General features: G+C 35.7%; 1 protein-coding gene across 8 annotated transcripts in view; it reads left to right on the top strand.

Annotated features, from left to right (window-relative positions):
• Positions 1 to 14,791, top strand: part of CDC42BPA (CDC42 binding protein kinase alpha) — a 192,976-nt gene that overhangs the window by 142,441 nt on the left and 35,744 nt on the right. For all 8 annotated transcript variants that reach the window (XR_012041682.1, XM_072857060.1, XM_072857062.1 and 5 more), the window contains 4 exons: positions 1,862 to 1,967; positions 2,585 to 2,733; positions 3,953 to 4,044; positions 6,747 to 6,823. Coding sequence is in view for 7 of the 8 variants with exons in the window: in XM_072857060.1 (XP_072713161.1) it covers positions 1,862 to 1,967; positions 2,585 to 2,733; positions 3,953 to 4,044; positions 6,747 to 6,823 (424 nt within the window). In the remaining variant the exon portion in view is untranslated. The remainder of the gene's footprint in view (positions 1 to 1,861; positions 1,968 to 2,584; positions 2,734 to 3,952; positions 4,045 to 6,746; positions 6,824 to 14,791) is intronic.

Genomic DNA, 14,791 nt, shown 5'->3' with positions numbered 1-14,791 from the left:
ATGTGTTTCATCCAGAATATTATGGGAAAAAAAAAAGTTGGCATGCTGCTTCCACTGAGTTCTGGTGTACCTTGGGAAAAATACTGACTCATTAATATCAAAACTCTCACTGACTTTTAATAGAGTCAGGACACACGTTTTGTTTTGGTTTTGTTTTGTTTTCTAGGCTCCTCCCCACCTGTTGAATTAAATTCAGGAGACAAAGATGATAAAGCCCAAAGCGTGAATAAGCGTGTGCTTTTTCATGCTGGGTGGGAATTTTGTGGCAAATAGTCACTGTTTTTGCATTAGCTTCCTCTGTATTAAAGCAGTCGTCTTTATATAAATCTTAAACTGCACGCCCAGAAGTCGCTGCAACCTGTAGATGTTTAGCCCATAGCTTTTGCATTGTGATTTTGCCCTAAGGCCACTATGGGAAAGCTCTTCTGTTCCTCCCTTGCCCGTGGCGGTTCAGAGTATGTGCTCTCTATCTCTCTTGCCTCCTGGTGACTATCTATAAATCTTTGTTGAAACATTATATTATTTTTATTCATTAATGGTAAGCTTGCAGGTAGCACTTTTCCATATTAACTGTGTGTATGAACCCCATAGTATCAACCAGAGAAACTTATATTGCTTTGTAGGCATGGAGGGGGAATCCCTGTCTGCAGAGAGGTCACTAAGAGACAAATTCAACCATCTGGAGAACTCTCATCTCCAGTTCAGCATACTCGGGGTTACAGTTACTAAGGAACGATCAGGAGGCAAGGATAAGTTAATTTCCATGAAGTAGAAAAAATATTTTCCCACTTTCCTAAAAGTTCTGTAAAGCTATTTGAGGATGATTACTTAGAGCACATCCTAAACATTTCTGTGGTTAGTGTTGATAGATCTAACTGTGATCCAGCTGCGGTATTTGACTGCTGGTCTCTGAGACTGGTTCAGAGACTTGGGTATGCCCTCGGGTTGCAGAGCTGAGTTCGTTCTTCTGTGGGCAAGATGAGTATGTTCAGAGCCAGGCATGTAAGGTGAAAGGAAATGGTTTTTTTTTTTCTTTTCTTGGTTGTGGGTTTTTTTTTTTTTCTCCTGTTTGTTTGGTTTAGGTTTTTCATAAGCTGCTTAGTTTCAGTGAGGTAATTTTTTCAAGGCTTTCTTTTCTATGTTAATACCTGAGGCAAAGTGAAGAAAGAACCTTCTGCTGTGATTAATCACAGAAAGTTTTTTTTCTTTGTAACTGATGATCAAAGAATCTGAAAAACAGACGTGTCTCCTCCTTGATGTGTTTACACCCAGAAAACATGTCTTGATAGAAAGCAAGCTTGGGGAATGAGAGTGCCTCTTCTGGCTTATACTGTTTAATAACATTAGAATTAGACTCTCCCTATTTAATTAGCATTTCTTGAAATAACATCACTGTTTGATTCTAACTGCTACTTCTCATAATCAGTTAATACAGTAAAGTCAACCACTAGTTCCAATGTTATGTGGATGGTTGAATTGTTAATTATTGGTTTTAAGTTTTGTCTTAATTTACACTCTAAAAATAGGTTGAATCCTGAAAGGTTGCTTTCCCACAGTCTCAATTTCAGCTAGCTGACATTTGTACTGAGACATATGTTACTTAAATATGTGGTTCTTCAATCTTTATTCCTTTATTCTTAGTGATATATATTGTTTAATGGAACTCCGCAAAGCAGCAAAGGCTTAGTTCTGTGTGGTCTTCTGTATTGGTTTTTGTTTGTTTGTTTCCTTATGTTTTATGATTTTTATTTTGTGTTCTGCTTTTTTCTGTTTCTGGTTGCTATTTTGTTGAAGGGACTTTTGTTTTTTTTCTTTAGATTCTTTGGTTAAAACACCTTTTTCTTCTAATGTAATTGTTTAGGGTAAGTGATGAAAAAGATGCTCGAGGTTATCTTCAAGCCTTGGCCTCTAAAATGACAGAAGAACTAGAGGCCCTGAGGAACTCCAGTTTGGGTGCAAGAGCTACAGTAAGACTCTACTTCCATATGTCAGATTTTGTTGCTGTTGTTTGAAAAACCCCTAGTTTGATAGTTTCAGCTGCAGTAATAACCTGTCTGTAGAGCCTGTGTTAGTCAAAAATTAAACTTTCCTAGAGCTTCCCTTCTGAATAACTGAATAGCAAATTTATTGTTTATCAATTAAGTAAACACGAATATCTTTATAATGTGATTTTACCTATTATATTGCTCAAGTAGCTACTTTATAATCATACATGAATTTGTTGAAGGAAATCTATACTTTGGGTCATGAAAGCCTTAAAATCTTTCACTTTTGAAATGTGAATGTCCTTCATAGCTGTCATTTTAATTGAGGCACATCAAAACTTGAATTCACAAAATCTCTTTGCTTTTGACATCATGACAGCATAAGACATTCATCTTGCCTATTTAGTACTTGAGTTTAAAAATAATAATACTAATAATACTCTTTTAATTTTTTAATTTTAGATTACTTTGGAATTAATGAGCTCTTATATTAAGAACATAATAGACTGAGAAACATAATTGTTTAAGTTAGTTATGTTCCTCATTTTCTGCCTTCTTTCCTCTTACTCTTTCTTCTCCCTTTTTTTATTCTTTACTAGGACATGCCCTGGAAGATGCGCCGCTTTGCAAAACTGGATATGTCTGCAAGGTTGGAACTACAGTCTGCTCTTGATGCTGAAATCCGAGCCAAACAGGCTATTCAAGATGAGTTGAATAAAGTCAAAGCTTCCTGTATCTCTACAGAGTGGTAAGACTGAATTGTTCTCATGGAAAATGACTTTGATACCTTCCAGGGAGTGTCATCAAATAATGATTTTAAGTATCTCATCTGTCAAAATTTGATAATGAATGATATGCCAGTTTCTTATATCGAAATGTGAAAAAAAGACCATATCTCTCTTCATTGTGTAAGCAGCTGAACACTTACTGGCAAAATTTGAAATCTTGAAGACTTTCAGAGGGGGACACTTTCTCTTTAATGATATAATCTCTTCTAGTTGTGATAACAAGTTCAAATGCAAGCACAGTTTGGGTTTGTATCTTAGAATGTACTCTTTTCCATTCTATTGGAAAAGCTGAGGAAAATAAATTATTGCATACTGATTTGCACAGTTAATAAGATGTGCTTATGGAATATTATTAATTCTTTTATTCTCTCCTCAGACCTCTCTCCGTGCACACACACATACACATCCCCCTAATTACAAAACGTATTATGAGTTGGGTGAATGCCTGAAGCAGGGAATTAGTAGGAAGATATTCCATTCTTAGGTCTCCAGCTTCAGTCTAGCTCAGAGCACTGACTTGTTTTGCAGCTTTAGGAAAGCAGTTGGACAGTGCTGAGATTCAAGTATGTTATCTGTAAAGTGGGAATACCTTGTCCACCTGACTTGGGTGTTTTTCAGGCCAGGTAACATGATGATAGGCAGCATTGTAGATCCTCTAAGAACAAGAGAACCAGTGTTTGCTTTGATAGGCAAGGATGAGAAGTGCGGTAGAAATGCATAGTAGTGTTATCTATCAGCTGTGAATTGCAAAGCACTGAAACGACTAACTGTAACTGAGAAGAAAAATAGTTCATCATCATCTATTAGTATCACAGGAACTGTGAATTAACAAATAAACCCCCCCCAATTTTTAAGCATAAAAATACATGTGGTCTTTTTTTCTCATTCACAGGATACAAGCTCAGACAATTACTCATAAATTAGAAACACAAGCCTATTTAATGGGTAAACAGGGGCAATTAATTGCTTGTTCTGTTTTGTTGTTGGTTTGGTTTTTTTTTTAAGATACCATACTAAACAGTTCCCAATAGATTTCTGAATTCATTCTGGCATTTGATGACATGATGAAGCTTGCTGGGCATTAATTCTTAAATAGCATGCAAAGATGGACAAAAAAAAGTGACTTGTATCATGGGTTCTCAATATTTACACAGGTTTTTTGTTTGTATTCTTTTGAAGTAAATTGCAAGAATCTGAGAAGAAGAACATGGAACTGTTGACAGATATTGAAAGGCTGAAAAAGGAGACAGACGAGCTTAGATCAGAAAAGGGTATGGCAACTGATATCCAAGTAAATAACATGTTTCACATTGATGGGTCCATCTTATCAATTAAGTGTCACCTTGCAACTAAAATATGATACCCACAGACTTTGGCATACAAAATGTGAGCACAACAATTGCATGTTAAGATGTACGCACAGCAGTTGCATTTGCACTTCTAATACGTACTTGTAACAGACTTCAGTTTTGTTGATATACTTGAACCAGTAAGGTATTATTTGAGTTGGAACGGCACTATTTTTATTTGGCATATGTATGGTGATTTACTGCCAGAAAACTGTTAGAAGTATAGATATATTTATAATTTTTTTCCCCTTTATGATGGGTGAAGGTATTTAGACTTCAGTACTGATCATAGTGTTCTTCATCTATGAAAGTTTTGGCCCTGTCTACACAGACAGTAAACAACTACAGACGCATTCAGAGCATTCATTTGTTTCTGGGATGACTTCGTTGATTGGCTTTGTAGCCACGTAGTGAACAGTGTGGTCATATTTGCTTTGCTGTGGTATTAAGAGTATGTTCTGGGATTTCTAGTGCATGTGTCTAACAGTATTTTGCATTGTTGCTGGGAGAAGAGACTTTTTGGTAATTCTGAAAGGAAAAAAATTTTCATTGAGAGATGATTAATGATTTGGCTGATTCTTTGCAGTTCCCGTAGTAGCTCTAATATTTGTATCTTATGAGTCACAGGGGAAGAAGTGATTTTTCAGACCAAATGCAATTGCCTAATTTTCTGTAGGGAACTGTTTGAACTCCAGAGTTTCAAAACCCTGGCAACAATTGCTGTGTAGGGATGTCAAATATTGTTCAGCCTTTGCAACCTAATGGCATGTCAATCAATAATGTATTGTAGTTAACATTCATCTCCTATGTGCTCCAGAGGCCTCCAAGTGCTGGTTGACTGGTAAAAATAATACAAACCTATACGGAACATTAAAAAATGACTGGTGCTGATTAGCAAATAAGACCTAGGGAATAGATACTTGTTCGTCTTGATGCTTAGCACTGATGCCAGGATTATGCTTCTTCCAAGTGCTTGGAGAGGAACTCTTGATAACATCTCCCTGGAGATAATAATGCTTTGTCATGTTTAGCTTTCACTTATAGATTCTTGAACTGTCTTAAATATGCATGGTTATTCGACTTCTGAAATATTCCTTTGTGTTAAACAATCTGTTAAGAATTTATAATTAATATTTTACCCTGTATTTTTTCAAGTGTTTAAAACCTTATTGTTTTTGTGAAAATAGAGATAAACATTTACTTTTTTATTTAAAAAAAAAAAAAGAAAATGTACTGTTTAAGGAAAAGTTAATTATGCTTTTTGCCAGAAGTAAATTAATAAGATTCTACTGCAACTATTCAAATATTTTGATAGAAATACACCTTAATCCAAAATCCTTATTATCTTTGAACTTGGTTTTCTCTTATAAGAAGAAATATATTGATGTTTGAATCATGAACTGTATAGACTATTCAAATGTAGTCAACGTACAGTCGTAACTTCCTGTGTGTGGAAATTGAGTTCTGGGAAGGGATTACTTAGATTAGCACTTGAATCCTTTGCTCTTTATAAATATGTTCCAGAAACTGAGGGGGGTGGGGAAAAAGATTACTAAAAATTATTCTGTAAAGTCACAGATAATATGAGAATTGTTTTTAGTCTTTTACTGGGGTTTCAGTGTATTTATATTTTGAAGAGGAAAGGGTTCTTCGTAACTTCTTTGTTCACTGGGGGTTATATTTACAGCAAACAGGGTGATATGGCCAGTTAGAGCAAGACACTGACTTTTTAAAAAAGAAATAAGTGACCTTTGATAGCATTAGTCTTTTGAGATGCACACAGTCCTGCAGGCTTTGGTCATAATAAGTATATATATATAATGTATTTATAGTGTTCAGGAAGCTAGAGTTTGTACACATCTGTGATTTATGAACACCCACACAGTAACTTGAATTATTCCCCAAAGAAAAGAAGAAGAAGAAAAAAAAAATATATCAGTTGAAGCAAGTTAAAATAACAGTCAAGATGTGCCAGCCTCTGTGGCTCCAGAGAATGCAGCGTTCCTGCTCTGCTTACTGGCTGAAAACCATGTAAATGGCGTAGCATGACAGAGACATTTGAAGCTTTACCCAGGATTGTATTACTCCTGGACATTGAAAAGTGAGAGATGGCAGACAGGCATAGAGCATGGGTCAAGGAACTCGTATTATTTGGAAATGCAGTGTGTTCCTCAAACAGCCTGTTCTATATGTTCTTGTGGAACCTCACTGTTTGCTGAAGCTGTCTTGTCATGGTAGGCTATCCAGCGTGTGACTAGAGCAGGGATGACACCTCCTGCATTAGTCTGCATGCCTGTATGTCACGCAGTGCATGTTGCAAATGGACACAAACACATTAGAAACCCATGCCTTCTGCATAAGACACATACATACAGTAGTATTCATGTTGACTTCGCACCATGCACATCCTAGATTGGAAAAGGTTAATAAACATACACTGCTTGCTTAGTGGGTGTATGTCTATTTAAAAAACCTTTTACTCTGGAAAACAGACAAAATGTGACAACTCATTTCAAAAAATGTAGGTGGCTCAGGTGGATACTCAAACCCTGATTCAGCAAGGCAAAGGTCCTCCATGAAAAGGTCATTTTTCTGTAGCTTAAAAACCTGCTGCTGTTTTCTAGGTGTAAAGCACCAAGACTCACAGAATTCTTTCTTGGCATTTTTGAATGCGCCTACCTCTGCTCTGGATCAATTTGAAGTAAGTGTACAGCTCTTCTAACTTTCTGTTAGTCAGTGGAACTACTGTTGTTATGTGCAGGTTATAAGCCTATTTGCTGAGAGTTTGCTACTGTATTTTAATCATATTGCTCCATTTATATTTGTGTATAATAATATGTGAGAATTGTTTGTCACTTACAGTGCTGGCTGTCTTCTTCTGAACACTAGTAATCATAGTGAATTCTCTCTCAAACCTTGAATGCAGAAATTTTCCTGATTTCATAGTGAACGTGAAAAGCGTAGTTGTTCAAATGGCCTTTCTTTGTAGTCAGAAAAATGCGAAGTAATGCAGCTACTGGTTTGGTAAAAATGAGAGAAAATACATAAATAATCCTTGAATGTATTCCATGAAGTCATTGGTACTGTATATTTATTAGGTCGTTCCCATCTTCTGTTCATTTTACACAAGTCTGTAAAATCCAGATAATTACTATTCATCTCTTCTCCATGGCTCCTATATACTTAAAAAATAAATCTGTTTAATTCCTTTGTCACTTTTAGACAAAAGACCAGTTTAGGTAGAAAAGCTGGAAGAAAAAAAGTGAAATGATACTATACATTTCATGTCGTCTTTTTTTAATCAACAGTAAGCAATGCATCTTTTTTCTTTTAAAAGAGCAGCTGGGGTGAAATATTGGTCAAACTGACTTCAGAGGGGACAAGACACCACCTTTACAGTTATACATTCGTCTAAAATTTGTCCCTGTTTTTTTCCTGATGGGTGTACAAGGTCATCACATTTAGCTATGAAAGAGCATAATCCCTGATGTTATTGATGTTCCAAAATGTACTTTATTTTCATCATGTATTCATTAATTCATTGTTCTCTCTTGAAGTCATCACAATTAATACCATTTTTTTAATTTGCTTTTTAATTATTTATCTTATAAATTACTTTCAATATAAAAATCCTGTTGGGAGTGTAGGAATATTATTTTATTGAGTGAATGCTGGAAAAACATTTGGTTTTATACAGGTAGTTTATTGATTAATTGTCCATGAAAGGCAATTAATGAAAACTTACTAAGGTAACTGTTACTGGCAGTAGTTATTTATAGTTCTTTATTTTTGCACTTTTATTTATACTAAACAGTTTTCTTCATCCATCTCTTTCTCTCTCTCTCTCTTTTTTTTTACTGCTGTTTTCATTAAAATAGGATTCCTTTTCCTCCTCTTCATCCTCATTGATTGATTTTATGGATGACGTAAGTCTTTGACTTTCAAACCAGTAAATCCCTCAATAACAGAGATCAGTTGATTGATTTGGAATATTCAAACATTAATGCAGTCAACTTAAAAATCTGCAAGTGCAGTGGAGAACAGAATATTTCTATAATATCATATTTACACTTATTTATATAGTTAGATGTTCAGTTTTAAAGTAAATATTTTTCTTTAGGTGCAGGTGAAGAATTCTTGATTGCAAACAGTTTTTCTAATGGGGAGAAGCTGCTTTTGGGCCTTATCTATTGATATGGCCTGTGGAAAATGGTTCCAAAATCACTGACATGTTTATTTCATTTAGTTCTATTGCTTCATATTATTACTTTATCATTAGTTGTTTCCAAAAGTTTTATGATCGCTTCAGTGACAATGTTTTCCTTGCATACAGTTAATTTCTGTTTGCTCAAATAAAATACTGTCTCTTTTTTAGCCTATATTGTAAGAAGTAATTTTCATTATGACTGAAGTGAACTTACTACTTTTTATTGCCATTTGAGATGCTAGTTTTCTGTCAGGACAGTGTTTAAATATTTACCCTAGTTAATTGCATACTGATAGAACTGAGTTAAAAGCTGAAAATTGACTGCATTATATTTCTTCCAGAACAAAGTAGTAGGCAAATAAAAGTAAATAACAATAAGCTTTTTAAAATTGAGGTATGTGCTCTGCGTCCATGCTAGAGAACCATCCATTACAACTCTGTAGGTATATTGTGTGTGTACGTCTGTGTGTGCTTGTATATATGTGTATACACATATGCACATATTTATACATATGTATTTTAAATAGTATAATCCTTTTTGCATTAAAATGTGATATAATTAATTTTATTCTAGAAATGTCTGCTGTGAAGGGTGTAACAAAGAGGGTATAGTATATGGGCCTGTTCTACTGGTTGCGTTTCCTTTCACAAACTCTGAAAGAATGCTTTTCTTCTAGATGCTTTTTTTCTGTAAATCAGGTATATACCTTAGCCAAAATGTGAAGGTACATTTATGGTACCATAGTAGAAGGTATTTGCCTGCATTTTTGTATAGTGTATAGAAAACTTTGTCTTGCTGATATTGTTGGAATTTTCTTGCACAAAAAAATGAGAATACAGTTTCCTGTCATGTTAAATCTACAATAAATAAATAATATTTATATCCTTTATCTGGATTAAAGAAGTGTTCTCTATGTTGCCTGAGTATTAGGAACACTTAGTGTGTATCAGCAGGTTCTTTCACAGAAAGTTACCTTTAAAAATATCTAATACTCTCTCCTAAACCCTGTTAAAAGAGAAATAAAGTACATACGTGGCATAATGTTCTATTTTGCAAGGGGAAGCTTAGGACTTTCTTAAGGTTTCCTGGTTGCTATCTAGTTAGTTTTGAAGGACATCAGTACTTTATTCTGTATTTATTGTTGCTTCTTTTTTGTTTTAAAGAAGGCAGCATATTTTTTCACAAGCATTTTGACAAAATTGTGATTTTTTTTTTTTATTTTTTTTTTATTTTATTTTTTTATCTGTGCAAGGGAATAATTTTCAGCTGTTGGCGTACATCCTTTAAGACATTCTTCTTGATTGATCCACCCAGGTCAAATCTTTTCAGATACCCGTCTTTTAGTCTTAGGTAAAACTCCAGATATTAATGTGTATATTGTTGCATGTGGATGACTTACTACACACAGAGTAAAACCTCCCCTGTTACATCTTCAATCTGAGTCCAACAGGAACATCTTTTTCTCAGTTGCATGGGGCAAGAGTACATTTCTGTACTGGTCTGGCCAGGGGCTAACATCTCTTAACACCGTGGCAGAATTCTTCCTCATCTGGCAAAACTGCAGAAGAAGAGAGTTGACTGTTCAAAGATGGGAAGAGTACCTTGCAGACAAATACAAGACTTGTTGAGCTACCTGTCTGTATTAGAAAGAGAAATAAAGCTGATGTCCATATTAGTAGGTGAAAGGTGGTATAATTCAGTAGTGCTTAAAGTCAGTTCTGCATCTTTTATTTATTGGACAATTACTTGATTCATTTGTAGAGAGATTCATAATATATAGCCTCTGAATTATCAAAATAAATGGTTATTTATGTTTTAGCTCATTGAGTTGGTTCAATATGAGTGTATTAGGTGGACTTAAATGCAAATAAGGGTATTTTAAATCCCTCCCCACTGGATGTGACCTCCATTCCCTTTCCAATGTTTCTTTTTGACAGTAGTTACCTTGAAGGGCAGTGTTTCTTGCAGCTTCTCAAGAAGAATTTTTATGTGCTCAGTCAAACCTGAGAAGCGTGTGGGTTCTTTATATTAAGACCAAGGAAGAATTACAAGTCCTCAGGTCAGACTCATGCAGTGCTACAATATTGCACAGGTTTCAGGAAAGCCTCTCCTGTAAACAAGAACCCAAAGTAAATACTACTAATGGCCCATATTGTTTCTTCAGCCTCTGTGCTTCACTAAGAAATGACAGAGAGAGTGTAAAATAATATGCAGTTGCATTTCCATAGCAGTCCTTGCAAGGTCTCTGAAGTCTATTTAACATATAGATGTGTAAGCAGCACTGAGTTTGGTCCACTGATTACATTTGGAGTTTACTAGGGTGGGTATGTCTTGTGTGTTTACCATCCAAATAACATAATTGTTTATAGTAGTCTGTGAATGACTGGAATTAATTCTGATTTTTTCAATGAGGAAAACGGTAGTTTTGCAATTTCTACTGGAGAGAAGTAAAAATAGATGTCCTGCTGCCTCCGTAGCCTGCAGATGCTGAGCAAGAAAAGTGGTAGCTCACTATTCAGATGAGTAGCAGTCACTGTTGGTTCCAGCTGTCCCTCCTTGAAAAGATACTTGGTCAGGTTGGCAGAACTGGTGCCTAAATCCTCATAGCTGCAGAAGCCCATGCGTTCAGAAACAGTCCTTGTATCTCCTGTGCACACGGGAGAGTGCAAAGGGGAGTAGGAATGGGTTTTTCTGTCCCTAGTTTCTGATTTTGGTGGGGAGGGAAGTCACCGCCAGTGACTCTAATATACTAATTTCTAAATCTTTGCCACTGTTTCTCCTGTGTGTTGCAGGCTGTCTCTCAGTAACATCGTCTAGGTGTTAAGTCTCCTGTGTTCACTAGACGTGTCTGATAATGGAAGTGTTGGGTTTTGGTTTTTTGCCAGGTGGATCTTTGTGTATCTCCCTAGCTACTAGAAGGAATCAACTTGTTTTATGTAAAGATAAATTTGTGATTATTTAATAACAATAAAATGGAATCCCATTTTCCCTTGACAAAATTATTTTCCCACTTGCTAGAAAATACTATTTTTCCCCTGTTATCAACACATGATGAATTAAAAATAGATTTCTTAAATCCTCCTGCAGTCTGTCCTCACATGCAGTCCCCATGGGCTTTGGTTAGACTAAACAAATCTGAACTTTGTAAATAACCACAGAATAAATCATGTTCTGAATTCTCATTACTAAACAGAATAAGCCGTAGTAGTGTGTGGTGAAAGCCCTGACTCTACGTGCACATTCATAATTAAGTTTAGAATAATTCTTGTCCTTAATCATGCTTTAAATTGGACATACTGCACCTCCAAAAGATTGCTTTATTCATCTAGTTCAAAGTACAGAAATGCTAACTGCAAATTATTAGTGTAACATATCCTGCAGTTTCATTGCTATTGTCCAGTGTAAAACTACAGACTTTAGAATAACTGTTCCTTTTTTTTTGATGTTTCTTCCCTCTTGTTGCCCCAGAATATCTTGTTTTCAAAATACTTGTAAAAACGAACATATGTGTGTGTGTCTAAAGACTACCTCTGGAGATATAGAGCGACGAATTCTGAGCTGACGGTTTTGGTTTTGTAACTGTTTGGTCACTGTTTGTTTTTGTAACATATTCTCCTCCTTTCTTTGTTAAAGCGCTCTCCTTCCTGTATTCCAGCTAACAAAGGCAGACGTGTAAGAGGCTGTCTTACTCTATGTGGCCCTTTATTTTTTGCCTGTTGTGTACATGCCTTTGTTTAATGTATGGATTGTGTATTTACTTCACTGCATGTCTTGTGCTGCTGCTACCGTTTGCTGCTGCTGCTGTGCTTTTTGTTGTTTTACAGCTGTGGGCTAAAAGCTTTTGGAGTATTTCGTTTGGTAATCCTGTCAGCAGAATATACAGTAACTGGAGAAGATGCTTTGGGTACTTTCTCATTTCAGTATGAAAGTTCTTTGTGAAAGCTGCAGGTAGATGCAGGTTGGGAGGATGAGCAAATGTCAAATGAGGGCCTGTTTGTTTCCTTGCCCTTAGCAGAGGGCATCTGTTGAGTTGTGGGAATTGCCTATAGAAGGTAAAGTTTGGCATTTGGGAGACATGTCATAGCAAATGATAGAAAATATCGCAGTACAGAGATAAATAAATGGGAAGTGGGGAACTGAGTAAATTGGAGCATAAAGGAGGGCAGGAAAAATTCGTACAAAGAAAACAAAGTGGGATGTGTTGTAGTCTGTTAAGCTGGAAAGCTCTGTGGTGTTTCAAAAAATCAAGGTAGATTTTTAAACATGGTGTTATCAAAGCTTTGTCAGACTGAATTCATACCAGGTATGCTATGTCCATTTTAAACTCATACTGCCACTTTTGTTTCTTTTATACACATAGGATGATAGGAATAGGAAAGCATACAAAGCATTTATATTGAATATTCAGTAAATAAGCAATAATGCCCAACAGCTCTAATAATGACCTTCCCTATGCAGTTCAAAGCACACTGCTCAGTGTCCTAGGCAAGCTTACAGTAACTACTTGTTTTTGTTGGCTGTGGCTCCCATTTGGAAGTTCATCTCTCCTCAAGATATGTTTACACAGTGGCCAGCTTTGGCTCAGACCTACACAGGTGACACCGTGTAGACAACTGAGCACAGTCCTGTGGAAGACGACAAGGCTATTACAATTTGGTAGGAAATACTGAAATATCCTTTTGATAATCCAATGGATTAGTTAAAAATTAATTTGAATGGTGTTAATATCGTCCACATAAGCTTTTGGCCGTAGTTGAGTCAGGTTGCTTTTGTACTTAGTCCTTTTCATTAAAGCAAGGAACCTGGAGATTACTGCAGCATTACAGCTTAAGGTCCTGTTTCTGCAGTAAAGGTGGTGGTTAAATTCTCTTCAAATTTTGTAATGGTAGATCAGGTTCTGTGTGTTTTGCAGGGTTTTTATGTTCATAAGTAAAGTAAAAATACATTTGTTACTGGTTCAGCAGTTGTCTTCAACCATAAAGGCTTTGTAGCACATTCCAGAAAAGTTCCATCATTCATATCATGCTTGTACTAATTTTTTTAAGAGACACCATGAAAATTCTTTAGTATGCAGATGCTACTTTGAAAGAGAAAGTCTTTGAAGTATCTGGACACATTTATGAAATGACAGATTAGATCTCTGAGTTTAACTTGCAGAAGAAAAGGAATGTCTGTTTCTTGCTATGAAAAATTCATCTGTAGTTACTCATTGGGCTTATTTTTTAATAACACTTTTAAGAAGAAGGTAGAATTGTTCAAGGTTAAACAGTCTTTGAGTGGACTCCAAGTTATCATATGTTTAGACTCAATTAAAAAAATGTAAAATAATTGAAACAGTGTTATGTCTGGGGATTTACTAATTAAAGGCATCAATGTTTCTAATACTGGATAAAGCTTCCAATTATTATTTGCTTCAGATAAATCTGAGCACAAAATGTTTGCTTTACTGCTAATTTTTGCCTCAATGCTTGAAACACATGATCTATGTGTAGAAAACAGGTGTATCCCAATATGAGAATTTCCCGTTTTAATTACAGAAATACTTGCAGGCATCTTAATATGCCTAAATTGATTAAGCTGATGAGCATTCTTCACCAGATAATTTTTTTTGAAGGCTATAATAAAACCAGAAGCCATCAAACTTAACTCACTACTATTTAAAAAAAAAATAAATAAAAGAAAAAAGAAGAATCGGCAACTGCACCTGTTCGCTACCATGACTGAGTTTCTGGAGAACAGGACTGTATATGCATGTATAAGATTGGCTTGGCAATATATTTTATTCCCAAAAAGCAGTAAAGTTTGTGGAATTCTTAGTATGATGTCAATGGCAAATGAGATAAAAAACAGTGGAATGTTCAAATGCTTTCTGTAAAGATTGCTGCATATTTTAGTTTGTGTGCAGGCTAGCCAAATCCTTAGCAAAGGGGAACTGATGAGAGCGTTGCTCCAGAAAAGCCAGGCATGCAATGGGGCCTTCTGTAGGCCTCCAGCTTTTAGTTTTATTATCAGTAGCGAAAAGCATCCTCATCTTGCCCTATGTTTTTTTTTAAATTAAATTTACATAGAAAACTTTGATGTGGAGATGTCTCATTTTCAAGGAAGAACCCTGCATTCTCTGATTTTTCAGTTGCACTGACAAAAGATGACTTGTAATCCAAGATACCTGGTTGTACCTATATGCCTTGTTGTTTGGTGTAGTTCTGTGTTGGGCTTAGTTTCATTGTATATCAAGGACTAGGAAAATATTCCCCTGAAGAAACTGTATTCCTGGTAAGGATGTTTTTGTAGTTCAAATGGGGTGCAAACCCCCCCTCAATTTTCTGTGAATATGATTAACACTAACCTCAGGAAATACATTGTCTGCTCTGCCTTTTCTCCTTATTTTCTCCTGAATATGTTTGCAGTGGTTTACATAGGCTATATGGGAATTCACTTCTAACAAATCTCTACTACCAGTG

Source organism: Ciconia boyciana, chromosome 3, assembly GCF_034638445.1.
Source record: "Ciconia boyciana chromosome 3, ASM3463844v1, whole genome shotgun sequence".
Classification (NCBI taxonomy): domain Eukaryota; kingdom Metazoa; phylum Chordata; class Aves; order Ciconiiformes; family Ciconiidae; genus Ciconia; species Ciconia boyciana.
This window is presented reverse-complemented; position numbering and strand designations above follow the sequence as displayed.